The 27,698-nt window shown below is 41.3% G+C and overlaps 1 protein-coding gene across 7 annotated transcripts in view; it reads left to right on the top strand.

The window, feature by feature from the left end:
- robo2 (roundabout, axon guidance receptor, homolog 2 (Drosophila)) overlaps window positions 1-26,353 on the top strand; it is a 372,150-nt gene extending 345,797 nt beyond the window's left edge. For 5 of the 7 annotated variants that reach the window (XM_086035298.1, XM_086035300.1, XM_086035299.1 and 2 more), the window contains 10 exons: window positions 528-800; window positions 2,232-2,357; window positions 8,335-8,494; window positions 10,694-10,957; window positions 12,098-12,315; window positions 19,569-19,766; window positions 20,064-20,222; window positions 20,545-20,787; window positions 21,718-21,912; window positions 23,594-26,353. In XM_086035298.1, coding sequence (XP_085891424.1) covers window positions 528-800; window positions 2,232-2,357; window positions 8,335-8,494; window positions 10,694-10,957; window positions 12,098-12,315; window positions 19,569-19,766; window positions 20,064-20,222; window positions 20,545-20,787; window positions 21,718-21,912; window positions 23,594-23,595 — 1,838 coding nt within the window. In that variant the 3' untranslated portion in view covers window positions 23,596-26,353. The remainder of the gene's footprint in view (window positions 1-527; window positions 801-2,231; window positions 2,358-8,334; window positions 8,495-10,693; window positions 10,958-12,097; window positions 12,316-19,568; window positions 19,767-20,063; window positions 20,223-20,544; window positions 20,788-21,717; window positions 21,913-23,593) is intronic. The other 2 variants (XM_086035303.1, XM_086035302.1) reach the window with 2 other exon arrangements.
- Window positions 26,354-27,698: the final 1,345 nt, after the last annotated feature.

Raw genomic sequence — 27,698 nt, forward strand, 5'->3', positions numbered from 1 at the left:
ATGTAGGAGAAACCATTTTTACATAAATAAATAAATTATACTTATACTTCTCTGTGATTATATAAATAATTTTGACTTGACCAACTGGCCAGTGTTGTGAAGAGAAATGTTGTTACTGCTTTAGTTGTTAATAGTTCATTTGCACCCTTGCCCATCAGTATAAGCTCTACAGTATATAAATTAAATGTATTAGTAGTAGTGGTAGTCCCCATCAACCGCATCCACCCACCCATAGGATGTGAGTGTCTCACGCCCCACTCATTTCATGACATTGTCATTTTTAGTAGAAGCCATTCAAAAATGAATGGCGGGCCACATATGGGCCCCGTGCGATAGTTTGGACACTTCTGCTCTAAATTAATATGAGTGCAAATGGTTATTGGTCTATAAAAGTATCCTGCAATTGAGTGGCAACCAGTCCAGAGCACAACCTCGCCTCTTGCCCAAAGTGAGCTGGGCTGGGCTCCAGCTGCCGTGTGAAAATGGATGGATGGTAGTGTAGCGGATCTCCATTTCCTTTCTTGCAGATATCCCGAGCAACCAGGGGGACAAGACGGGCACCATGCTGTCGGACGGAGCCATCTACAGCAGCATCGATTTCACCACCAAAGCCAACTACAGCAGCCCGGGCCAAGCGTCACAGGCCACCCCTTACGCCACCACTCAGATCCTGCACTCCAGCAGCATCCACGAGCTGGCGGTGGAGCTGCCCGAGGCCCAGTGGAAGGCCTCGCTCCAGGCCAAGCAGGAGATGGCCAACTTAGGCTACTCGCTGCCCGACAAGAACTCCTGCAACAACAGTAAGTCGCAATCCGGATGGCGTGTACCCATGACCGGTCCTCTCTCAAACGCTGTTTTAATGTGACACTTAATGGCTTTTTCATGACAAGCCTTTGCAGTCATTTCAAAGCATACTCTTTCAGCGAGGGTGAGGTTTTTTGGAACATTCATTTGCCGTTTTCCATTATCTCCCAGCTTGAGTAAAAACCCGTGGTTCCACAGTGATTTATAATCCACTAAATGTAAAACATCATATTGTAAAACATACACAGATTAATTACTTGTAAATGGCCAAATCAGTATTCCTCAGATGTAATCTAATGCATATGTATGATCTCATTTGCTAACAGTATGAGAAGTGATTGATTAGACTTTGTAGCCGTATAATACACACATGTATTTGCATTAGGGGACTATTTGCACCTGTTATTATTATGAAAAACATTATTATAGCTGTGTAAATGAAGACATTCGTGTCATTTTTAAGCCTCCGGTTATGTTTGTTTCCATGGTGCTACAGCAATGCTCATGGATCAATGTGCATTTTTTTAACCAAAGAATAATAAGACATTTTTGGCCTCCTGTAGCCCCTTGTATCCCTGCCAGTTTATTATGTCATATACCATACACATTCAAAAATAATATATCATAAAAAGAAGAAAAGTATTTTTGAAATATCATGTGTCAATTTGACTGTAAATTTCCCTGTGTCACTGGCGCGTTGTATATTTCTTCTTCTTCTTCTTCTTCTTCTTCTTATTATTATTATTATTATTATTACCTGCGACCCCACTCAGTATAAGCGGTTCGAAGAATGAATTATTGTTATTACTCATATATAACATTAAATAAGGCGGAAAAAACTATTGCAGCAGATTTTTGTTTGTTTTTGGGGGGGCATTTTATATTCTTTTACTGTATGTTGTGGGTTAAATTGACCCTTGAGACAAATTGTAAAACTTATTTTAACCCCTCATGACAATATAATGTAAATGTAAAAAACATATTGTCACTGTCCTGTGAAAAACATGTATGTCCAATTTTGTAATTTTTATGTTAATGGAATGTCTGTAACGCGGAAGCCCAATACACGTAAAAATAAGAACAATGAAAAAAAATGAACAGAAGAGCATCGATGTGCTTCGGGTTGTATTAAATATGAACTGAAATTGAACAAAAATGTGTAACTTTCTGGAATGTATTCTTTAAAATGAGCCCATTTGACTTGCAACATACCAGGATGGTTAAAATATTAACCCGAGTCAATTTGACCCACAACATAAACAGGAGTCCACCCCACCCCCACCTCCCCCAGCTTGTTGGGTGCTCAAACTGCATGTGTTTGCATGTGCTGGTGCTGCCTGTCACCTGACGCCACTGTGATGCTTTGCTTCTTCCTTTTTTTTTTTTGTTTTGGTTTTATTTTGCCCTCTTCACCTCCCCACTTGTAGCCCTCCTTTTCATTCCTGACTACCGGCTGACCGACGGGCTGTCTAATCGAATTCCGCACAACCACTCGCAAGATTTCAGCACCACCAGCTCTCACAACAGCTCAGAGAGAAGCGGCAGCCTCTCAGGTTGGTTGGGTTTTTTTTCCGGGACACGCCCCCCTCGGGGCTACTCCGCTTTATGATTGACAGCTCTCCTAATTGCTTCATTGATTTGGAATTTGCATGTACAAGGCTGACATCCATGGTGGGCTTGATGAGCGCCATCCCTCACCAGTGAAGCTCTGCTCTGCCTCTCCGCTTTCATGTTGTTATTGTTGGACTACATTTCCTCAAATAGATGCCATGCCCCAATTAATCATTGTCCACTTAATCCAACAAGCCTCAACCAGACAGCTCCCTTTTCCCCAACGAGGACGCAGAATAACAGTACATGACTGTAATTAGTCATATGGACTATTACCACCATATGGCTGTGGTAGACGTGGCAACTGTAAAGCAAGAATTTACTGTGTATTTGAAAGGGAAAGGTGCCCCTAAATGCAACACACCGTGACAACAAAAACTCAACTAAACTTTATTTATAAATCACTTTAGAAATAACCACAGCTGCATACAAATTGCTGTACACAAAGTACAAACCAGACAAGACCGTGAAAACAACAAAATTAAAAACATAAAATCACAAAAAAATGCCAAGATGAAAAGCTCAAAGAAAAAATAAGAGGGACAAACACTACTGAGCAGTTTCCAGAAAAATTGTACTCAGTCTTGAAACACTTTTTTAAAACCCTAATTTGAAACCCTAACCATTATTTGAAACCTTGATGCCCTAATCTGAAACTCTAAACCCTCTAAACTCTAACTTGAAATACAAACACTTTTTTCAAAATGGTAACACTGGCTTGAAACCCTAATTTAAAACCCTATGCTTATTTAAAACCTTAACCTAGTCCTGGAAGACTAATTTGAAATACTAATTTGAAGTCCAAACACATGCTTAAAACTAGTGTTGTTCCGATACCACTTTTGGCCCCGATACCGATTCCGCTACCTGGCTGTGGAGTATCGGCGGATGTCAATACTGTACCGATACCTTGCCGTTTGAAAAATTAAAATATAAGCAAATTTTCTTGTAATTCTAACAAATTGCATACTCACTTGGATGTGAACTCATTCATATTTATTTAATCACTAGTGAAGTATCTGTAGTAACGAGAGATGGGCATTCCAGCCCAGGGCAATTCATGCAATTTTAAGAAAAATGCTATATTTGGCTATAAAGTTCTTTGTTTAAAATTATTATTTTATGTATTATTATGTTTTGGGGAAATGTAATGTATCAAAAGTAATACTGACTAGTGATATCGTCTGTGACTATTCAAGTGTTGAATACTCGTACTGGCATCAGTGCAAAAAAAAAAACGTGCTATCAAACATCCCTACCTAGGACTGAACCTCTCATTTCAAACCTTAACGCATACTGGAAATATTAAGCCTGACTTTTAGCCCTAATTTGAAATCTTCACAATTGTTGAAATGCCGGCTCAGGATTAAAAGCTTAATTTGCATCCACATGGAAGCATAATTGATTTTCATCCTTTTATTTGTTTTCCTCATCATTACCGCTTCTATTAACCTAACAGTGAGCATAAGGAGTATGACAGTGGTCTCCACACACACACACACACACCCCCGCACACACACGCACACACTCACTCACACGCACGCGCACACGTGTGCCTGCCATTAGAGGTGCTTGGCTGGCTAAAGTGGCGAAAGTACCTTCCTGACCACCCGCACTAAAACTCATGTTGGGAGAGTAACAATGTCATTTATAGGACACGCCGCCTCCTCTGCCTCTGCCTTAACTGCTCTCTAATTCAATCGTGTGGAGAGAGGTGAGGTAGAGCGTGGCCTCAACATAACTTTTCCACACGCAGTTTGTACTGCTGACCCTGCCGAGGAAAACGGTCAGCCGAAAGAATACAATACAGCGTTGTTGTTATTTGATATACTTTCAAGGTAGACCAATGCGCCCTGACTACACGCACACACAAACCAGCAATAATGGTGACATGTCACTGAGAGGGAATTAATCGTTTTAGTTGTATTTTGTACAAACATTTGCAGACAAGAGAAAATCTAACGCTAAGCCTCTTTTTCATGTTAGGTGAAAAAGGTTCCTTTAAGTCAATTTCAACAATCTCACAAGATGTTATGTTATCTGTTTTGAGTATTTAAAACCCTCATTTGAAAACGGAATCATTCTGTGAAACCCCAAGGCTGGCTTGAAACCCCACTTTGAATCCCTTACCCAGTGTTCAAACTGTAATTTGAACCCATAAACCAGGTTTTAAAGACTACTTGACTCAGTAACCCAGGCTACAAATCCTTAGCCTGTCTTTAAACTCTAACTTGAAACCCAAACCCTCATTTGAAACACGAACCCGGACTTGAACCCCAAAGTCTGTCTTGAAAACCTTATTTGAAACCCTAATCATTATTTGAAACCTAAACGTGTTCTTGAACTCCTAATTTGAAACCCTAACGTTCGTTTGAAACCTTAACCCAGCCTTTAAAACCTAATTTGAAACCCTAATCCACATCTTAAGCCTGGCTCAAAATTCTAATTGAAAACCAAAACTAAGGTTTGAAACCATAATTTGAAAGCTTTACCCATCCTTGAAACCCTAATATGAAACAGTGAGCTTATTGAACATGTATTCTCAGTGTTCAGTATATTACATACACTATATTTTTTTAATTATGTTTGATGCTAATGCCTGAGAAATGCTGCAAATTGGCAGCCTCCATGTGGCCAACCTTTTAATGGCATTTTAATAACGTAGCATAACCGCCATCTTTCTCCCTGCAGATGCATCATCAACACGCATTATGCCATGTTAAAAAATAGTAGTCTTTACGTTCCGTACAATTTCCAACCAAATTCCCATGAGAATCTGTTATTTTCGGTACACGTACAGATGCCAAGCAACCAAACCAAGCAAGCAACCCTGCCCGTTCCTAAAACCGAGTTCCGCTGAGTTACTGCTGTCATAAGCACTGCATCGTTCGTCTCACCTTACTGCGATTTTTCTCTTGTTTTTTGGTCCACTAAGCCAAATCAAATACGAGATGCTTTACGGTTATTTTGATAGCCGTCACCACTGGTGAGTTATGTGCGGCTCAGAGTGGATGCCCTGCGGCTTCCCCTCCTCAGCACCCAATGAAAATACAGCAAACGTCAGGGCTGCAAATCCTGCACTTATATGCTGGGAGTGCCCAAAAAACCTTGGGGTATAAATACCCAAAGCGGCGTCTATATTTAGAAGGCGCACTGAAGAGCAGAGAGGCCCCTTTGGTTTGCACGTTGGTGGAGGACCGCTTGTGTAATTCGTGCCTTGCTGTCCGGCCGCAGCCCTCGCGCTCTGTACTTTTCATATTTGGAGGTAACTTCTGTGCCAGACCACCAGACTTTTCCTAGAAGAAGAAAAAGAACAAGAAGAATGAGGGGGTCATGTGAATTACTGATGTCGTTATTGCTAAAAGTCAAGTGTCGCCCAGAAAAAGCTGCAGAAACACACCAGTGCAGTACCAGTTGCTTTTGAGTGCAGTGGTACCTTGACATGGGAGAGCCGCTGTTGCGCTTTCACTCGTTTATTGAACAGGACAAGCAGCCAGTTGCACAAACAAACAAAATGAAAACACTTGCAAGGAACATGGAGAGGATGTGATTTTCAGTATGTGACACAGGGGTGTGTAGGAGGAGGGAGACATCTAAAACAGGCTGGCTAGGAACTCTCGAGGACCGGATTTGGGCACCCTTGCTTTAAACCAATCTTGAACCCTTAACTTTAACACATAAGTGTTGTTTTAAAATCTGAATTTTGAAACCATAGTCTGACCTCCTAATCTAGGCTTGAAACCCACATTCTAAACTTTAACCCAGGCTTGAAACCCTAACCCTTGGTCAAAATCCTAATTTCAAACCGTAACTGTAACTCCTAACCCTTGAAACAGTCATTTGAAACCCTAAGTCTGTCTTGAAACTCTAATTTAATACAGTAAACGTTGCCTGAAACCCAAAAGAAACATTGAAATGCAAATGTTAAACCTTAAACCTAACCCTTGTTTGTAAACCTTAACCCAGGTGTAAACTCCTAATTGGAAATCCTAACTTTAACGCCTAACCCTTGAAACTGTACTTCGAATCTTAAACTTTGCCTCAAAACCCGAATTATGGATCTTAACCTATGCTTGAAACCCTAACTTTAACTCGTAACCCTGTCTATACTTGAAAGTCCCAACCCTGTTTTATAAGCAATTGCAAATCCTGAAGAGCGTCTGGCACCGCATGTCACGCCTGATGGAAATGTCAAAGTCAAAGATGGCAACTGAGCGTGATGGTGGATGGTTACCAATAATGTTGGCAGCTTCCATGGCGTGTGTTTACTTTCGCGCCAAGGCCAAACCAACAGACGACGACCGACTTCTTGAGAAGCTCTAGTCACTCTTCTGCCGGTCAGGAATGAATTAGAACTATTACAGTACGGACACAACTTGGGCTGTCACAAAGGAATCCTTTTGGAATCTCTTATCGTATTGATGACTCCATCAATTACTCGGGTAAAGGAAAAAAGACATTTTTATAAAATCTGGATTGAAAAGCATTTACAATTGGGGCTAACTTCATTTCTGTTGGCATCTCATTTCATTTGCGTGCAGCATAACATCTAAATGCTTCTTTACCATGTTTGCTTTGAGCTCTGGCCGCCACTAATTTAACCGAGACTGCCGACCTCATAACCCTGCTGGGTTTATATTCCATGAGCATTTCTGTAATGTAATCAAGACCTGAACTATTCAGTAGCAGAATTTTAAAATCTGTTCTACATCTGACCGGGAGCCAGTGTAAAGTCTTTTGTAAAGTCAGTATAAAGGACTGGAGTAATATGTTCTGATCTCTTTGTTATGCTCTACCGGAGGAGTCCATTCAGAAGACTATTAGAATACTCAAGTCTGCTGGAGATAAAAGCATGGAGAAGCTCCTCCTGGTCTGCTTGGGGCATGAAACCCTTCAGTCTGAAGATGTTCTTGCAGTTGGTAAAAGGCTGTTTTAGTGATCAATTTGATGTGACTGCTGAAAGTCAGATCCAAATCCATCAGCACACCACATTTTCGGACCTGGTCTTCGGTCTTTAAATGTTTACCAACGGCAGTCTTCTTTTCTCTGGTGCCCAAAAATTTTTCCGGTACTTTAGATTTGTTTTAGTTGAGTTGAAGGAAATATTGATTCATCCAATTATGAATTTGTCCTGGAATTTGTAACACGTCAGTTACCAATCTCAGTAACTGTAATAATATTACAAAAAAAAATAATAATTGGAGTAACTGGTTATATTATGTCGTTACTGCCTAAATGTAATATATTACTGTACCGAATTATTTTTGTAACGTGTTACCCCCAACACTGGTCCTCAGGATGTCTCTAAGGGAGAATAGTGTAAGAACCACAACAAAACGAGTGCTTTGAGGTGTGTTTTTAACAGAAGATAAAAAAAGGGTCTCCTTGTCTAATACATGGCGCTGACCCGGATGGCAGCTGTACAAAGATGGATGGGACAGGAGGGGAATCAGGTTTTGGAAGGATGTGGGTGAAAATGGACGGGGGGTTAGTGGCTCTCCGGTGTAATAAAAGAAATGAAAGTAGTAATAGACTCAGATTGAATTGCATTAGGACCACACCGACTCCACACAAGCCATTCATTATGATGATGCGGCAGGGAGTGACTTTTTTTTGTCCTCTGTGGAACCAAAAGCTTGGAGTGAAAAGAGAAAAGGTGAGGGATGAGTGGAGCAGCAAGGTCTGTGGACGGCTCCTCGCCACTGTTTCTATGGAGATGGGCGGCTTTTCAGCCAATCGATCAATGAGAGGATGCTTTTCATCAGGCGACCTTGAATGTTTGTGTGTAGGCTGCAGCTTGTTGAAAGCCTCCTTTTTACTGATATTTTCACTTCTTTTTTTTAAATTGGCACGTAGAAGATTAAGATCTTGGCTTGTTTTCATTCTTGCCTGTTCTCTAACAGAAATGATCTGTTTTAGGTGGGAAAGGAGGAAAGAAGAAGAAGACCAAGGCTGGTTCCAAACCCACTAAAGCCAATGCTTCCAATTGGGCCAATGTTCCCTTACCCCCTCCCCCTATTCACCCTCTTCCGGGCACTGACATGGACCACTACCCTAATGAGCACCACGACGGAGGAGGGTAGGTTAGAAGAAATTGCATCACTCCCAGGGTTATAATAGTTTTGGAATTTTCATTAGTTAGTTTTTAATTTGTGATTATCATTATTATTTTTATTTTCTATTTTGTTAGTTTAGTTGTTATTAGTTTTAGCATTAGTTTTTATGTGTATTTATTGTGTGCAAGTTTTGAAAAAATCATGATAAGTATTTTGCTGTAAAAAGTCACCAAAAGTATTATTTTGAAAACTACCATCCACAAATCAAATACAGGTACTGTCTAACAGTCCACAGGACAATGAAGTATAGTAAGTGCAGTGCATAATATTGCTTCTAATCTTAGATGCATCACAATCCTAACATTTACAAACGAAGCTACGATAGTCTAACTTTCCATCGCTTGTTTGCCAAGTTGCCAACTTCTAGAGTTTGTGGCTAGGAATTTGTGGCTTGAATTCCTGTTCAGAGGTATTAAGACTAGTTTTACTGTGTACTATTTTTTTTTTTTTAATATAAATGTGTATTTTTCAGATATGAACCAAAAAAAGACAGCACTTGTTACCTACGGTCGAGTTTCGGGCATTGCAGGGGAGCCATAACAAACACACAAGCTCGTCACCTAGGAGCATTGTCATCTGGTGGCGCTTATTTTATTGGCTACCGCTCGATATCGCTTCTAGGCGACGCACAGTAAAAAGACCACAACCCTCAGACGACTGTTCGGCCTTGATTCTTCTGGCTGACGGCTGTGCTGTCATAACAAAATAAATGTTTTAAACCCCAAAGGCTCATGTATTAAGTTCTCTTTTTGTTTTTGTTTTTTCAGAAATCCTAAATGAAATCAAAACTAACAATAATGAAAAATTCCAAAACTAATAACCCTGGTAGCCAGACACACTGCTCGCCTTTGATTGGTCACCAGATGATTCAGACTTGCCTGTCAATATGATTCATCAATCTCGTTTATTTTCCACTTCACGTGATTTGGACCACTTCCATGGTGTAGTAAAAGTTACTACTCTGTTGTTGTTTTCCGCCAAAGAAATCACAAACTTAAAGTGCACATTCATGTGTTTCATCTGAGAAGCTGAATGCCCGCATGGCTCCATTTGTGTGCACCTGAACACATAACTCAGTAATTACCACCATTGTCTTGCATGCTGACCATCTGACCTTCAACTGGGCGCAGAAACAAGCTGCCTGCGTCTTCAGAACTGCCTTCAGCTCTATTTTCTCCACTGCTGATTACTCTACAGCTGTGCATCTGGAGCAAAGGGAAGGATCAATGACAAAAAACCATGCCCAGATGGCTCCAGATCCATTCCCTAATCTATGGGATGACTCCATGACCGCGGAATAAATCTTCGACCGGCGCAGATGGTTTCAAATTGAATCTATTTGCCTTATTCCGCTTTGGAGTCTTTTTTGGTGCCGTGGACTCCCAACACCTCGAGTGTGGCGTCGGAGTCATTTTCCTCAGTCCGGCAGCTCCCGTGTCCCCTTGCTCGCCATTTGCAATCTGGGAGAGTCATCTGGTTTAATAGGCTGGCTGCCAAATGAGGTGCAGTGTGTGCTGTAAATCTCCCAATGGCAGCAGATTAAAAGTTTAATGTCCTACATGCGCGTGCACTGGCAAATTTCCTTAATGAACGTTTTCTTCATTCTGTTATAAGCAGAACTACCTTCAAGCCAAGCCCAACTGCATCGGCGCAGTTAGGTGAACACAGTAAAGTTGTTCTTCTTCTACTGGTAGTGTAATGCATTTTCCCCAAAATATCCAGCTCAAACTGTCTGTTTTAACACTCAACAGTTTTAAAGCTTGACAGTTCTGATTTCTCCAAGTACCGTAGTTGTTGTACTATAAGGCGCAATTAAATTACATTTATTTTCTCAAAAATGTACACCTTATAATCGGGTACGTCTTATGCATGTCAAATTGAAGTTGAATAAAGTTTGTTTTTTTAAGCATTTCCATTGTTATGTACCTGTGGGTTTTTTTGTATTCAGTTTATTACTACTGGATATTATAACACCTACCCTGAATTGTCAGTTTTAACAAGCAACAGTTATCATGATCAATAGCAGCATTTTCCCAAGGTAGGACAATTTCTGGTCCCCCAAATATTCTCACTGGATAACATGTCTTGTTGTTTGACACCTTTTTTGTTGGAGTAAAAACTTTTTTTAACTCCGAAATTTGCCGTTTTTTTTCCTTGGCCAGATACGAGAGCGACGGCTGGGGTCCGCCGATGCCAGTGCAGACGTACCTCCATCAGGGCATGGAAGATGAGCTGGAGGAAGAGGAGGAGCGGGTGCCCACCCCACCTGTCCGTGGGGTGGCCTCCTCGCCGGCCGCCGTCTCCTTTGGCCAGCAGTCGACGGCCACCCTCACCCCGTCGCCTCGGGACGAGATGCAACCCATGCTGCAGGCCCATCTGGACGAGCTAACCCGAGCCTACCAAATGGACGTGGCCAAGCAGACATGGTAACATTCAATCAACTACAAGACCTTGGTGGATTACGTTTGCCCAAGATTCACATGTTTAATGTTGTGAGCATGTTGCCAATACAACACCAGCGAACTAGCACCATCATTTAGTTTTGTGACAAACCTGCTCTAAACTTAAAATAAATCCATACTTAAAGTAATGAATATAATAACACCGGTCCCCAAATTTTTTACACATTTTTAATCATGTTAACTTCTCGAGATTAATTGTTTTGCTCTAATTCTGAATCTGCCCTGGTTTTTTTCCCAAGCACATAAAAGGGTTTCATAATGATAATAATAATAATAATAATTTTACCATATGTAAATTTGCAAGATTTTCTCCTAAACTGTCAAAAATGATTCATAAATGCTCACCGACCCAGTGTTTGTCTGCAGCTAGCAGAGAAAATGTTGCCATACCATTAAATAAATACAACCTAGAGCTAAAGCCTGACAATGTAAAAAAAAAAAAAAAAAACACACACACGCATGTACATTTGTGTGTTATTTTAAAAATGCTTACTGTACGCACATTTGCCGCAGGCGGTAGAATTGATTCTGTTGCTGCTCTAACAGTTACTCTTTGTGTCGCCTGTGTGTGCAGTGGAGATAAACCCATTAATCATTTCATTTTAATGGCGCTCTCGCTAGCATGCTTCCAGACGGTCCTCGTGTCCTAGGCTTTACACGCACACATACACACACACATTCCAGGGCTGTTGTGTCCATGCAAGTCATACCAAGGCCAAGCTTCATTCTGTCCAGTACGAGGACGGTTTGGCATTCATTGGTTCTAGTGCCGAGGGGGATGGTGGTCTTATTGTCAAAAAGGAGATGTCATGTTTGCCGCAGTAATTACTATGTTGCTCCGAGAGCGTTTCTGACAACACAAGAGAGCAGCTAATTACACGCCATCGCCGCGTCAAAGGCCGTGCAAACGTCGAGTGGTGGAGGGTGGGGCACCACAACAATCCCCCCGCCCCTCCCCGTCCAAAACCCCTACCCTGGAATACACGCTTTTGTGCCATCCACAATTAACGGGTCATTGTGTTAGCATGCTGCATTAGCGGTATTGTCACGCAGCATTCATTCACGTTGTTGACTCCGGTGCTTGCCTTCCTGGCTCCCCGATAGGCACATGCAAGTGGGGTCCCTCCCTCCCCAGGCTCCGGCACCTCCGGTGGGCTATGTGTCAAGCACAATGGTGTCCGACCTGGAGACGGACCTGGCGGACGAGGAAGAAGAGGAAGACGACGACGACGAGGAAGACGAAGGTTACGGAGCCAGGCATCCCCGAGGAATCGAGCACACGCCGGGCTCCAGCATGGACAACCTGGACAGCTCTGTGACAGGTGAGATGACATTGAAGTCCTCACTAGTGGAGTAGTTTGGTTTTTACTTTTAGATGATTTGTGGTTGTTTTATTTTAACCTGCACAATTTTTAAGGTATTTACCACAGTCAATTTTACCTGTCCAACTTGTGGAGGTTTTACGGTAGGGTTATTTTAAACTGTACAACTTTAGTGATATACTTTAGTCTTACTTAAAACTGGTGTTTTTTACAATAGTGTTTTTTATGCAGGCACAGCTTTTGTGGGTTTTAACGGTAGTTATATTTTAACCTGCAAAACTCTAGGATGGAAGTCTTAATTAACCTGTTGACCTTCTGGCTGATTTATGGCAAACTTATTATAATCTGCGGCATTTTTTTTTTCACAGTCAGTTGTTTTACCTGTACAACGTTTGGGCAATTTATGGTTGTTTTATTTTCACTTGCACAACTTTTGAGGAATTTGAGACGTCTTATTTTAACCTTTGCAACTTTTGGACGATTTATGGTCATCCAATTTTTTTTTTTTTTTTTTACCCGGTGCAACTTTTGGGTGGATCTATGAAGAAATTAATGGCATTCAGGAAGTATCCCTACTTTAACCTGTGCAATTTTGTTGGGTAATGTACTGGAGTCTTATTTAAAACCTGCACATTTTTGGGTGACATTGTTGTTTTCTTGCTTTGAATGACTCTGCTGCAGCTCATGTCTCAGTTGTTTTGTCATCTCCTGTGACAGTGGGCTGACTGTTGCGACTTGTTGCTCATGCCTCTACAATGTGTTCATTTATATGAGAACATGCACACCCAATGTCCCTCAATCAAGTTTTTAAGTACCGCTGGCACACTCGCGGGAATTATAATTATACCCCCTCCCAGGGAAAAAAAAAACGATAAGAAAGTCCATGAATTTTAAACAGGAGAGTGAGAGGGAAATTAACAGGGAGTCTGGCGCCATGCGGCCATATCTCATGAAGGCGATTTGAAATAAAATTCACGTGTAGCAGTGCATATTTCCATTCCAGACCATTTCCATTTTTACAACTCTCTGAAAACTTTTACAGCCATCTGTCAAAACGAGGGGGGTGGGTTGTGCTGGGACACATGAAGGGCACGACATGGCCACCTCCCTAACACGCTGACTGCCGCAAAGTCGCACGTAAAAGAAACGACCGCTGTTTGTCCATCCAAAAGGCTTTTTGCGCTGTAAAACGGGGACGCCTTAGCCCTTTGACCAGTGAAAGTGGAAAAAGCCCATCAGGAAATGTATGGGAGGGAAGAAGAAGCGGAAAAAAAACAGGCGGAAAATATCAGAAGGGAATAAAAGGTTTGGCTGGCTGCTCCAGCCCGTCAGTGGCTAGTAAAATACTTTTCCGTGGCATGATGGAAGTGCGGTTTTGCTTGTGCTGACACATGCTACTACTGATGTATTTAAGGGAATATAAAGCGGCGGCTGCGCCCTAATCTGCTGCATCTTGCCTGCACTGTATTACTGGGAAGACAGCACTATTTCTTCTAATCTATCTGCTCGTCGGTCACAAAACCCCCCACCCAGCTCCGCTTGACACCCGGAGCGGGGAGGACTAGTGCCAAGATAGCAATGGCGGCAGCGGTGACGGCAAAGATTTATTGCGGCCACTGTTCGCCGGCTGTACAAATAACCGTTAGTTTCCTGTCAAGCCTCGATAGATTTGTCATTGTTTTAGACCAACGCGGAAATGGCAGTTTGCATAATAAAGCAGAGTAAATCATAAACATTTGCAATGAGGATTCTCTCGATATTCACCCGATGTATTTTAAACTGAGTCAAAGCCACATTCATAAAAAATGTTGGGAGTCAGCTTTGTCTGCAGAGCTCTCCAGTACATGAAAAACTGAGTGACTTGAAGATGCCAAGACATTTGCATTTTCTACTTTGCAATCAAGCTCAATTGCAGGTCAGTCGACATTCGGGGGTCCATTTCCGAGTCCCCCATTGGATGAATTTCCACTGTGTCATAAACTTTGTCGGTCACAAAGCAACGCAGCAGTTAAAACACAATTATGAGATTTTCAATCAATCAATCAACCACTCTAGCAAACTTTTATTTGTACAGCGCTCTTCATGCATCACCATGCTCCTCAAAGTGCTTCACATTGTTAAAAACCAAACTCCCATTCCCCACAGCCCCCCACCACCCACGAGGACCCAATCACACATAGAGAAACACAAAAGAGTAAAAGGTAAAAGAGGAGTAGATGAGGAAAAAGAGCAAGGAGTGGGTGCAGAGCATCTTGTGGGGAAAAACACTATCTCATGGAGCCTTCCGTACCAGGACCAAAAATGCAGGCCACAGTCGCAGGGCGACAGCACTGAGCCCCCCCATAGGTGCCAGCACGTACAGCAACCGGGGACCCAGGATGCGGGACCACGACCATTGCCCACCACAGCTCCCAGAGCAGAGGGCTCCATCCAAGGAAACGCTGAAAATTAATGACTATTCTTATATCATAGTGGACAATAGTGGACAAGCCATGAAAAAATATGAAATTTAAAAGACCTATAAGTCTATACACTAACATACTGTATATTTTTTTAAATAATTAAATAAAATAAATGACATTAAAATATGAGAACCATACAAAATAAATAGTAATAAAAGACTGAAAGGATTAAAAATGGGTCAACATAAGTAAATCAATATTAGTTAATAGCTTAAGAAGTTAGTAAAAGTCGATCAATATTAGATAAAAACTGTCTCAACTGGTTTTGTATCTCTAGCCCGGTTGCTTTTCTATTATTTTTTGTTAGTGATCTATTGGGAGCTGCACACACCTCTCACTGCACTGTCTCAATTGTGACTGCACAAACAAGTTGCCACGTAGCTGTAGCTGAGTCCAATCCTAATCAGTTATTCCTACTACAGTCTCACTACAGCTAATCATATGTGGACGGCAAGCTGTGGAGACAAAACTTGATGTGCTAGAAAAAAACCTGACTGCGATTTTGGAATCAGCTGGCCAATTTTTGTTTTAGTCAGCATAAGACTCAATTTGGAAAGTGGATTTACTTAACTCACTCGCTGCCAGTCTAGGTAAGATCATGGACCTTTCTTTGACTTCTAAGGGCGTCAATGGAAGTGAATCAGTTTTAAGTGGAACAGTGTGAGCAATTTTGTTGCTCACTCGAGCCCCTTTCACACTGCTTTCCTGACCAATCAGAGGCGTTGTTGTTGTTGTTGTTATTCAGACACACACTGCTATGTCTATAATGCGCATTCAAACAGCTACTGCGGCTTTGCGCCTCCAGATAATTTGATGCGTTGCGGCTGTGTTAACACAAGACAGTTCAGATGTTGTCATTCCAAACGTAATGGTCGGAGCCTGCTCGTTAAAGTCCAAAATTTTCCTTCCCATCAATTTGAGTGTCAAAAGTCATCCTGGGTTGTTTTTTAAAGTCAGAGCAACTTTTCCCCCTCGAGCTTAAAGAGAAAACTTGATTGAATTTTTATCAAATTACGTTACAATGCCGCCAGTTTTGATTGCGCCGCTATTTCCCGGAATGGAAGCACTGCAGTGGAAAGTGGCTGTTAGGGGGGAAAAAAAGAAAGTAAGAGGAGAAAAAAAAAAGTCATTCTGTGATGTGATATGCTGAGGCAGTGTTCCACCTCCAAAGCTGCGGCAGCTTTTGCCTGCCACTGCCTCCACTTCATTATCTGCGCTATTCTTCGCGGCACGATTGGACCTGCTGGAAATGGCTGTCTTTCCGTCTCCGAGTGAACGTCTGAAAGGAATTTCAAAGAGGCAAGATGGAGGACTCAAAGTAGTTACCACCTTGGATTTCAGCGGTAAAAAAAAAATAAGGTTGCTGAAAGGGTGGGCGGTTGATAGCTTCCTGTACCTCACGCAAGCGTACATTTTTGAAAAGTTTCCTTTCATCTGAGAAGTTTCTGACTGCTGCACAAGTGAAAATATGTTGCAACGTTTGCCGGAGAAAGCGCAATTCTTGAAGTGAAAACTCTTTGAAGGAGATTTGCCAGTGTATCTAAATAAATCATAATCATATTACCATCCCTCACCACTCATATTGCAGAAGATGAGGCGTTCATTCAGCTCTTTTGATGTCTGGTCTGGTCTGTACTGGTCTTGTCAAGACTGCTCCTAACTTGGACTCAGTAAAGCAGTGTTGACAACAATTGTAATTTTCAAGGGGACAGACTAATAATAGTTTCCATGTAAACATGCATTTGAAGTGGTGTTGTGGTGTTGTCTTACAGCTCGGGGTGTGGTGGTATGCCCCAAGAGTGACGCTTCGTTGAGGTCACGGTTTGTTTCAGATAAGCTACAGTAAGGGAACAAAAGGAGTTAAAAACACTCAAATGCTTTTCTTGTGTGCAAACAGGAACAGATAATAATGTGAAAAAAAGCCCTGCGAACCTCTAGCTGTAAATGGGTCCAGTAAATGAGAATGGTTGTCAAATAAACAAAATAATGCATACAATCAAATACAAATAGATATTCAGTATTATATACTGCAACACAAACATGTAACATCTTAAATCGTTTGTTCTTATTAGGAAAGTGCCAAGTTTATTTTCAAATAGGGATTGCTGATGATTATTTTTAGAGCCCAACCGATTAATCGGACAGCCGTTTTAATCGACTGACATTAGCTCTTTTAAAATCAAACAAAATTGGCCATTTTTTGCTGATTGTTGTTGCACATTTACGCACCATAAAATAAGACAAAGATAACGGCGTTCAAACATCCCCCCAAAAGAATCTGTAAAAATCAGCCGATTCTTCTGTCTGTTGTAAAGTTAAACACATATTAAAGCAAAACACATTTGAATTCAGTCAAATGTTCTGCCTGTACTTCATATCTAGCTTGTTGGAAGTGTTAAAGGGATCATAAGATATTTGATTCATTATATTCATATCATTTGGGCACTGCACAATGCACCGTACTGTATAATGTATCAATTGATGTGGGTTTTGCTGCAGGCCTATTCCGCCTTTTCACATGAACATCTTTTGTGCCGTCAAGTCGTACAAATTTTACACCAAGTGAACACAAATGCAACCCCGCTAGCAACCGCCGCGCAGCCTGCTTTGCTCTCGCTTGGTCAGAGAACAGTGAAGTGGACACCTGTCCTTTGAGGAGTTGGATACCAAAATGCCTCAGGAAACACCTGGCAGGATGCACACACACATTTTTTTTGTCATCGTTGTCTGAATGAGTTAGCAAAGCAAAATAACTGGTTTTGCTACCACAGCGGACCCCAGCCTAGTGGCCGTTCGATATTCACGAATACACCTCAAGTGGTACCTTGACCTCATAGTACCAGAACTTCGCATAGGTTACCTCGCAGTCCAAGTACAGGCATCCGATGTGAATACATTTCAATTTCCTTAAGGAAAACAATTTTTTTTTTTTTTTGGTGGTCTGTGGATTGATGTCATTTCCATAGTTAACGTACCACTTTATTCAACTTATTCTCAGCTATTTACTGTATTTTGGTGCACTTTCTATGAAGCCCGAAGGTGCCACAATATGGTGCCAAAGACCAGGTTAATAGGAAAGTACTTATTTGGCGTGATGTGATACATCTTGACTGTTGTAAGAGCTCTGATGTTGGGAAGGAGCTTATTTTAGGCTGGGTTGTTAGTAGACATTAAATGTTTTCGCCACATGCGGGGTTTTTTTTTTCACACTCAGATCTTCTGGAAACTAGTTAAACGGACATGTAAGATTGATTTTAAAATGATTTTTAAGAGTTATTGATCGCAATTTACAGTATAAATCATGGAAATATTTTCACAGAAAAAATGCCATGTTGTGTTGTGCCATTTTATTTTCTCAAGTGGTTGCACAAAATAAAAGCATCTGGATCTCAATTCATTTAGAAGTAGATGTCTACTATCTGTATCCTAATGATTGTGTTTTGTGCAACCAATTGACAAAATAAAATTAAGTATAAAGCAATACAACAACAAAAATTTTTCAATGTAGGCAATTGTGAATGTTTTTTGGGGGGGTTCTGTCCCTATTCAGTTAGGGAAAAAGAGTTGAATGGCTCTGCCTTTTGTACTCCGTATTTCTTTTTCTTCAAGGCCACATTTGGAGAAGGAAAAAAAAAAAGGTGTCAGCCCGCCAGTAAAAATCTGGGACTTTGGCGAGCGCGAGAGCAGTCGGTTAATGTGACAGCTTTCTGCGGGCCCGCTTTGGCACATGCTTCTTAAGTGGCGCCTGCCCAAGTACTCTACTCGCATGTTTGGGGGGCAGAGTGCTAACAAGGCAACCGCGGGGGGAGGACAGGTTGAGGTCAAAGTTGAGTTTAATGGTACACCACGACAAACTTGCAAAAATTGTGTTTTTTTTTCTTTGTGTTTGTGAAAAGTTTCATGAGAAGACAACAGACTGCTGTAACGTGCATTCCAGGCCACTAGTTGGCAATATCTGTGCATTGACTAGAAAAGTCTATTTATACTTCACTTTACAGGAGAAGCAATGTAAGTAAGGTTGTTTTGGTACAGTTTCCACACGGAAGACATTAGGTGAGGAACAGTAACTGCCTTCTGCTCTAGCCACACATCCTCTCTGTAAGCAAATACAGTGCAGCTCAACCTCTGACTAGCGGACATCTTATGGCCTTTGATGTGTAAACCTGCTACTGCCTGCATTACATTATTGTATTGATGTTGCACTTCTGTAAATAAAATAAAGATTTTAGTTGCTACATTTTATTTATTTTTTATTTGATATTTTATGATATGTATCATTGTGTTTATTTGTTCACATGTAGATAGGAGGTGTCTATTAATAACTGTTGATCATTTATTTCCTAAAAAGACTCCTGACATTGCACTTTTCTAAAAAGCAAAGTTTAAGTATATATTAAATATTTGTTTCTCTTGCATTGTAGAATTATTTTGCTACAAAGAAGACAAACTAGCACTGTTAACTTTGCTAAAAAGAAAAGATTTCAGATTGTTGATTGTATTTTGTCTGTTGCTTTCTTGAACTTGTATTAGCAAAGAACTTTCTGCCAGCAGCTTGCAGTTGACTTTCAATTTAAATGCCATCAAATGTGTTCCTATTTTCCACAAATGAAAAGCACTTGTGTTCCCTTCTGTACCGAAGCGTCTCCTTAGAACCAAGGTACGACCCATACGGTGGTTTTAGGCTTACACGGCTTATGCCCCCTTAAATTTGGCCATCACCGGCCAAACACTTGGTGAAATGTTCTCCAGACGCTTCCTTCAGCGCCAACGACAACAACTGTGGTGTTGCAGGCTCCATGGCGAACGGCTGGGGCTCGGCCTCGGAGGACGAGCGCAATTTCTCCAGCCACCGCTCCAGCTTGGCGAGCTCTTCGGACGGCTCCATCTTTACCCACTGCAGCTTTGCCCAGGCCCTGGTAGCCGCCGCCGACAAGGCGGGCTACCGGCTGGACGGCACCAGCCTCAGCAAGCGCGGCCGCTGTAAAAGAGGTCGGTTTGCCCACAAGAGTCCGGACCTGCTACCTGTGTGGGCACGCAGCTTCTTCCTTTCTGCCCGCTAAATGCTCCTCTTCGTACTTTTGAGACCTACGTACGGATGCCCACTTTATGCATGGCACTTTTTTGGGTGGGACTTGCTGGGTCTACTTCCTTCTCCTGGCTTTCAACTGTGATGGCTCTAACTTACCTGGCTTTCTGGACCTCCAGCCTCCGTGGCAACGTCTCCTCTAATGATAACGTTGTGATTGATGAAGTTCTGTGCTTGCTTTGTTTTTTCCGTCCCCGCAGAGAAAGGCTTGCCCCACAGGCAGCGGCCCAGCAGCCCGTTCTCGACAGATGGCAGCACAGTGGGAACGCACAGCCTGGGCCACCAGAGGGCCGCCAGGCCGGCACGCAAACCCCGGAACCAGGGCACAGCACCCCACCGCAGAGATGCAGGTGCAGACGGTGGGTTTAGTTGAATCTGCATTTTCATTTTTTGAATGAGTTTTCTCTCAATTCAAAACAGTTCCCAGGCGTTTTGACCCTTACTGCAGATGCAGTTTTGACACAGTTGCCTTGAAAAAAAGTAACTTAGTTCCTTTACTGGTTACTTGCTTTACAAAGTAACTTGTGCATATCTGAAAGTAACACGCTTAGTATTTAGTAAAGCGTTGCTGGCATCACTGGTAGTGACTGCATTTTGAGTCTGTTTGTAAGATTACTCCAGATCTTCACGTGGGCCAAAAAAGCTGAATCAATCAATTTTTTTAATCTTTGATGTAAACAGACCTACCTCCCCCTCCCGAGCCGCCGCCCGGCCAGGGCCAGGCCCGAGCCCAGACGGGCCGCTGCATCAACAGTATGATCCCGCCTCCGGAGAGGAAGGCGACGTCCTTGGAGCGTCCGCCCATGTCGGGACCGCTGTCCGGTGTGGCGGACGACAGGCAGATGGCGCGCGCCACCCTGGAGCATCACCGCCAGGCTCAAGATCGACTGGCCTCCGACGATGGACGCAGAAGCCACAAAAATGGTGCGTGGAACTCACTCAGTAGGGGAAAAAATAGCCCCCCAAACACCAGTTTTATTTATCCACACAAACTTTGCCACGAGCCCATTAGTCTTGTTGTTCTTCAGCAGACAGACTGGAGTCTCTTCTTGTGTCGTCTAATTAAACAACCTGTTGCAATTCTCTATCGGGTCTAAGGACTGAGCCCAACGATTATTTTCATCATCGATTAATCTGCCAATTTTCTCGATTCATTCATGAATCGGCTAAAAAAAAAGTTACAATTTTCATCCCTTTATTCAAAAACAGGACATTTGAAATTGACAGGGCACAAAATAACTATACAAATGTATATCAAATATGAACTTCATTACAGACAAACGGTACCAATCAGTGTTAGAGTCACAAAAACAAATAAAGCCTGCTCCGTTTTTCTTGTTAGAATCGTGTGGCATTTTTCAATATTTCTTACGTCCTTGGCACAGTTGTATATCACAGGGGCTGCTCATATCGCTTGACAGTTAGGCCAGTCGCTCTTGCTCTCTTGCTTCCTCCACCCGTGTGAAAGTTAGCGCGCTTGCTGCAGTGCTGTCAACAGATGGCACTGTCTGACACTTGTGCTGGCTCTCCCAAATACCCTCCCAGCACCCCTCACCTCCTCTCAGCTTCCAAATTGCGCCCCCTAACAAGCCCCGCCTCCCTCGTTGATGCCACTGCCAGCATTTGGCAGGCGTCGCTTCTCACAAACTGCCGGAAAACGACTTTGGCTTTTATAGTCCCCGCGATGGCAGCAGACGGATCGAAAATCCCATCTGGGTGAGCCCATCTCAACTCGGCGGGACCCTCACACATTTATCTGCTCGTGATTGGCGCTAGTGAGGCCGGTCAGAAATTGCGCCCCCTTGTTGGAATTTCAATTGTTGCTGACATGTGTCCAAATGTTTGTGTGCTCAGAGGAGGGCTGCCTGCCGTACCATCGACCATCCTTCCCGTCACCAGGTGGCCACAGCTCGTCGGGTACGACCTCCTCCAAGGGCTCGACCGGGCCCCGCAAGACGGACGGCCCCCGGCAGCCGCAGCAGTGGACGGCCATGGAGCACGCCGACTTCCTAGGCACCAACGGACAAGGGCAGTACTCAGGAGAGTTATGTAAGTTCAACCAACGCGCTTGTCTTATTTGAAAGGCGCAACTTTTGAGTGATTTAAGGTAGTCATACTTCAATTTTGGGGGAGCTGTGGGGACGGAGAGGTGTTGTCTATCATTAGTCTTATTTTTACTAGTGCAACGTTTGTGGGCTTTATAGTTGTTCTATTTGTACTTGTGCAACCTTTGGGTTATTTATGGTAGTTACCAGAGCTGGGCACTTTACCCCTTTTTTGCCGGTCCGTCCCTCATTCCCGATCCCGGTACCCTTCCATCCATGTCCCTCCATCCTTATTTATAGAAATGATCATCCTCCGACCCGTCCGTCCTCATTTCTTTTAAAGCGCTTCCATCCTTGCATTCAGTCTGTCGCAAAAAATAAAAATAAAATAAAAAAAAGAAAACACTCAGAAACATTATTTAAAGATCATTAGCGGGCTAATTTCATGTGTACATCCACTTACCGGCCGGGAGTATTGTGAGTGGATTGAATTGTTTACAATTGTTTAACCAAGATAGTCAGTCAGTGAAATGGCGTCCTTAACTCCTGTGGCATTATACCATGGTATTGCATGTGTTGAACCACTAGAGGGCAGAATATGCTTGTGCGATGTGACTACTGGGAAGCACGTGAAAAGCGCTGTGCAGGCAATTAATGGAGGCGGCTCCGTAGAAGAGAACATGCAGCAGTCTTGCTTTTTAAAAGAACCCAACAGAACACGTTCAGTCGGTACTTGACCCGGTTAGGGACAAATAGAGGGACCGACGAAAACCAACTTCCGTCCTTGCTCAGTCCATCCTTTTTAAAAGACTACTCGTCTGTTCATCCACAAAATGGGCGTCCGTCCGTTCCGTCCCTGGGACGGATTCTCCGGCTTTGGTAGTTACATTTTAACCTCTATAATTTGGGGGACTAGTCTTGTTGAAACCTGTGCTAGTTCTGGGGCGTTACCACTGTTCTATTTTAGGATGAATGGTAGATTTACTTTAACGTGCGTTGGGATTTACTATGGTCCTTTTTTTAATGTGTGGTATTTTCAGGCTATTTATAGTTGAACTTATTTCATTCAACCATGCATTTATATTGTATTTTATAATTGTCATGTTTTTACATGCACATCATTTGGAGGTCTTATGGGAGTTTTATTAAACGAAGACTCCCGTACAATTTTTGTGGGATTTGCTGTAGTCTCATTTAACCTGCACAATCTTTTCGGGAATAATGGTAGTCTTATTTTATCTTGCGATAATTGAGTATTTATGGTAGCCTTATATTTTTTACCTGAGAAAATTGTCCAAGACACACAAGAAATGTGTTTCTGGTAGTTTGAGTTACTCTAGTATGACAGCAAACAAGTCACTATAATGAAAAACATTGAAGACATAAGAAAAGAGCGTCATTAAACAATGCAAGGTGATCATTAGATTACCGTATTACCTGCATAATTTTGAAGTATTATTCTATTCCACAAACCTGAAGGATTTTCTGTCATCTGGTTCCATCCTGTGTAACTTTTTCTTTTTTTTTTATGGTAGTCTTGTTTTAAATTGCACAACTTGTGGTGGTTTTATGGTAATTTTTTTTTATTTTTCATGTCGCAAGTATTACAATTTTTACTGTATTTTAATGTATATATACACTTCTTTTTTTAAATGTACTTGTAAATGTTTTTTTTTTCCTCACAGAATGTTGCTGAGGATCTATCCCTCCCAAAAAAAAGAAAAACAAAAACAATGGTGATGCTCCCACTCCTCGCCCTCGTCAGATGGCGTCGATGACGACGTCTTCTTGGTGGACGGACGGATGGACATCCTGTTAGAAGGAGCAGCGGGCTGTCGGAAGTGTACATGTTCCACGTACGATGTATAGACACAGACATATTGTACATCTCACAATGGTTTTGGTCTTTGAGGAAAACGTTTACTGTATGTTTTTGTGTGTGGGTGTGTGTGTGTGTGTGTGTTTATCCGAAAAAACACGCTTTCTGGTGAGCGTCCTTTTTTTAATCTCCAATTTCCTTGTAAATATCTTCTTTCAACTTGCTGTTGCTATGCAAGCCTCCAACTGTTGATTTTTAATTATTTAGTTTAATTATTGTACTATATGTGAATGGTGTGGCTGCCGTGCCATAAAATTGTCTTTTTTTCATACAATCTGTTAATAGTTGCCATTAATTATTGTAATTATTATTATTATGGTTGATTATTGTTTTTGCACTGCAACTTTTTGGTGATAAGCACAAAAAAATAGACCACCTCCTGCTGACATGAAGAAGATGATGTGAAGAGGAGTTTCTGTACTGTAAAGAGAAGATTAGAACTATAATAATAGAGAGAAGTGTACAGAGAGATGTTTTGTTTAAAAAAAAATAATGTCGAGGCAGCCAGGAAGCTCGGAGAGGAAATTGTCACTTTAAGGCGACCAATAACTCTTTTGGGGGTCTTTTTTTTTTTTTTTCTTCCCAGCATTTTTACTCCGTTTGAACGATTTGACAACACTGAGGTGACATTTCAGCACTTATGCAAATGTGGAGCGTCCTCAATTGTTTACATGGTGATTTGATATTTTGAATTAATATTATGGGCTTATTTTTAGGAGCACTTAACCTGCTTTGCTCCTCAATTGATGTTCAACTGCCCTCATCCGAGCCGCCCCTCTGCAGCTTTGACAAAGTTTCGTGAGAAATCCCGATGAACATTGGGACACATAACACACATGCACACACACACTCAGCCATTTACCGACTACTAAATTCTGCTGCTTTACAATAGTTATTCTTCATGAAAGATTCAGGTTCAGGATTTTTTGTGATTTTTTTTTTCATTACAAGGATTAAAAGTCATTTGTCAAATTGGGATGATAATTGAAAATAAAAAGTAAATTTCACGGAAATGTTTGAAGTTGTAATTTTTTTTTAATGAATTGGAATACTACGTTCACCGGTCATAGTGCAACTTTATTCTAATTAAACATTTCGATTTTCTCATAAAAAAATATCTTTTTTTACGCGTAATATTAAGACTAAGATGTTTGTTGTAATATTTCACTTTTCTTCATGATCTAATTCTTGTAAAGTTACTACTTTATACTTAATGTTACAATTTTTTTCTTGTGTTATTACGATTTTTGCATCATCATCTTTGAGAATAAAATCTCATATTACAGGAAAAGTTGTACTATGGAAAAAAAAATAAAAGACAGTTGAAATATTACAAGAAAAGCTGTGCAATATACAATTGTATGAGGATAAAGTTGATAATACATGTAAAAGAAAAAAAAGTACTTTTACAAGAAAAAGTTATTTAGTTGCAATTTTATGACAAACAAAATGTTAAAAGTACTTTTACAAATTTTGCAAGATAATTCCGAATTCTCTGACAATAAAAACAGGTTACATGAAAATACCTGATGGGAATAAAGTTGCAATTTTAGGACAGTAAAGTTGTAATATTGTAAGTGAAAATGTTGTGAGAATAAACCTTTCATTTTCTATGGCTGGTGGAGAGGATACCCACACGCACAGGCATGCACATACACACACAAAACATCGGATTGTCGTCCTTGTTTTTTTCTTTGCCTTTGACCAAAACTCTGCTGCTGTACGTCTTCGGGATTTTTGTGCTTCGATAACTGTTATTTTTTTGTCTCTTATTTTTTTTAATACCGTTCAAGGGTTGCGAGGTTGTTGTGATATTGGTTCGTTCATTTCAATCCGCACAGTGGCCAGTGTTTTCTGGAAATGAGGTGCACGAGAGTATCTCAGGTTCTTTTACATTCTGCTGGTGTTGATGTATATATGTGTATATTTATATATGTATACATATACATTATATCCATAATGCGTTCCCCCACATTCCGACAGAAAAAAGACCAAATTGCAATTTCTAATGTCCAATAATCGTGTTTCCCTTTCTTTTACGTTGACACCACAACCTTTGTATTTATTTTAAAATTTTATTTTTTAAAAAGTCTATTGTGGAATATGCATAACAATTTGTGGTGTATGAAATGTGTTTTTATTTTCTGTTTTATTCGTAAAGTTGAGTGCGAGAGTCATTTCGTATGACGTGGCTACAGTGCGCAGGAGGAGCCAAAATTATTTTCTTTCTTTCGATATTGTTGGTTCTTTGTAGCCTCTCTTTGTGTGTATTGCCTTTTTCTTAAAAAAAAAAAAAAAAAAAGGAAAAAAATGGTTAAAAAAAAGTGGTCGGATGAAACCTTTGTGTACAGTCCTGATCCACCGTCCTTTCTACAGTCGGTTTATTTACTTTGTAAGTCTCGTCCTCCTTTGCTATTCACTTGCATGTTCTCCTCGTCCCCAAAACAGAATTGACGGCTGTGCACATCTCACTACGCTCCTTCCTGTAAGGTAATAATGAATTCATGTTCTTTTGGTTTCCCTTGTACCCGCCTCAATATCAAATAAAATATTTTTGAAAAATGAAGGCGTGTCTCCCGCTTTTTGAAGTTGTTGAAATCAGCAGTGATTTCACAGATTTTTCTAAACTTTCTTCTTACAGCTTTATCTTGTAATATTTGAAATGTATTACCTTAGAATTACAACTTTTTTCCTTGCAACATTATGACGATGCTCATTTTATCATACTATCAATATTTTATTCTTGTAATACAAGGGGAAAAGCCTTTTTTCTTTTTTTTTTTTTTTTACAAAATCCATTGTCAAAAAAGCAATCAGGAAAAAGACAATTATTGTATGTTAAAAGAACAGTCAAATAAACAAGAAGAGTCAAAATGGCGAAATATTTTACAGTATTGAAGTACTACAGACAACCCGAGCAAGTTAATTTGACAAAGGTATACAAAGGTAAACATTTGCTTGGATTGCCCTGAAGACGGCTGGGATGGGCTCCAGCACGCCCGTGACACTTGTGAGGAAAAGCGGTTTGGATAATGGATGGCAGGTTTAAAAGAAAAGAAAATAAAGTTGGACTTGCTCAAAACCAAATTGATGCCGCTAAAACAGATTCCACTGCAAGGTGACACCGTGAATTGACGGTGGCTGGATGTTGTGAAGTGGAAGCTGGTGATCGTGTGACGTCATGTTCTGCTCCCACCCAGGTCAACCGCCAACCCCCCCGCCCACGATAAAAAATGCCTTTGAAGCATGTGAAGGTTCAGCACAATCATGCTGATCCGTTCAACAAACTCATCAGCGGCCCATTTCACACCTCTTCGTCTGCAGGTGCTCTGCAAAGTGGTGGAGTGTAGGGTCGGGTGGGTGGTTGGGAGAGTTGCGCTGCCTCCGGGGGGGAACAGTGAGGACCACTAATGGCTTTCTGCGCTCTTGCACACTCTGCAACTTTTCCCCGTATTTGATCTGAAACGGTTTCTCACCTCTGCAGCGCAAATATGCAATTTACTCGCGTCTACTTTGTGTCTGTGTCCAGCCACGCAGCGTAAAGGAAAAACTCGCTCAGCTCTGCAAAAAAAAAAAGTTGTACATAGTTATCAGGTGTGAGAATGTTTGTTTTCAAACTAAAAGGGTTAGAGTTTCAAAGTAGGGTTTCAAGCCAAAATTATAGTTTACAAAATACAGGTATAGGGTTTTAAATTAGGCTTCAAGAGCGGGTTAACATTTGAAAGTAAGGTTTCAAGCCAAGGTTACGTTTTCAAATTAGGGTTCAAAAAAGGGTTTGGGTTTCAAATTATTGTTTCAAAACAGGGGTAGTGTTTCACATTGGGTTTCAAAACAGGCTTTGGGGTTCAAAGTAGGGTTTCAAAACGATTTTCAAATTAGGGGTTCAAAATAGGGTTTGGGTTTCAAGACAG

The sequence above is a fragment of the Filicampus tigris genome, chromosome 7, assembly GCF_054856515.1.
Source record: "Filicampus tigris isolate MCC_2025a chromosome 7, RoL_Ftig_1.0, whole genome shotgun sequence".
In the NCBI taxonomy this organism is placed as follows: domain Eukaryota; kingdom Metazoa; phylum Chordata; class Actinopteri; order Syngnathiformes; family Syngnathidae; genus Filicampus; species Filicampus tigris.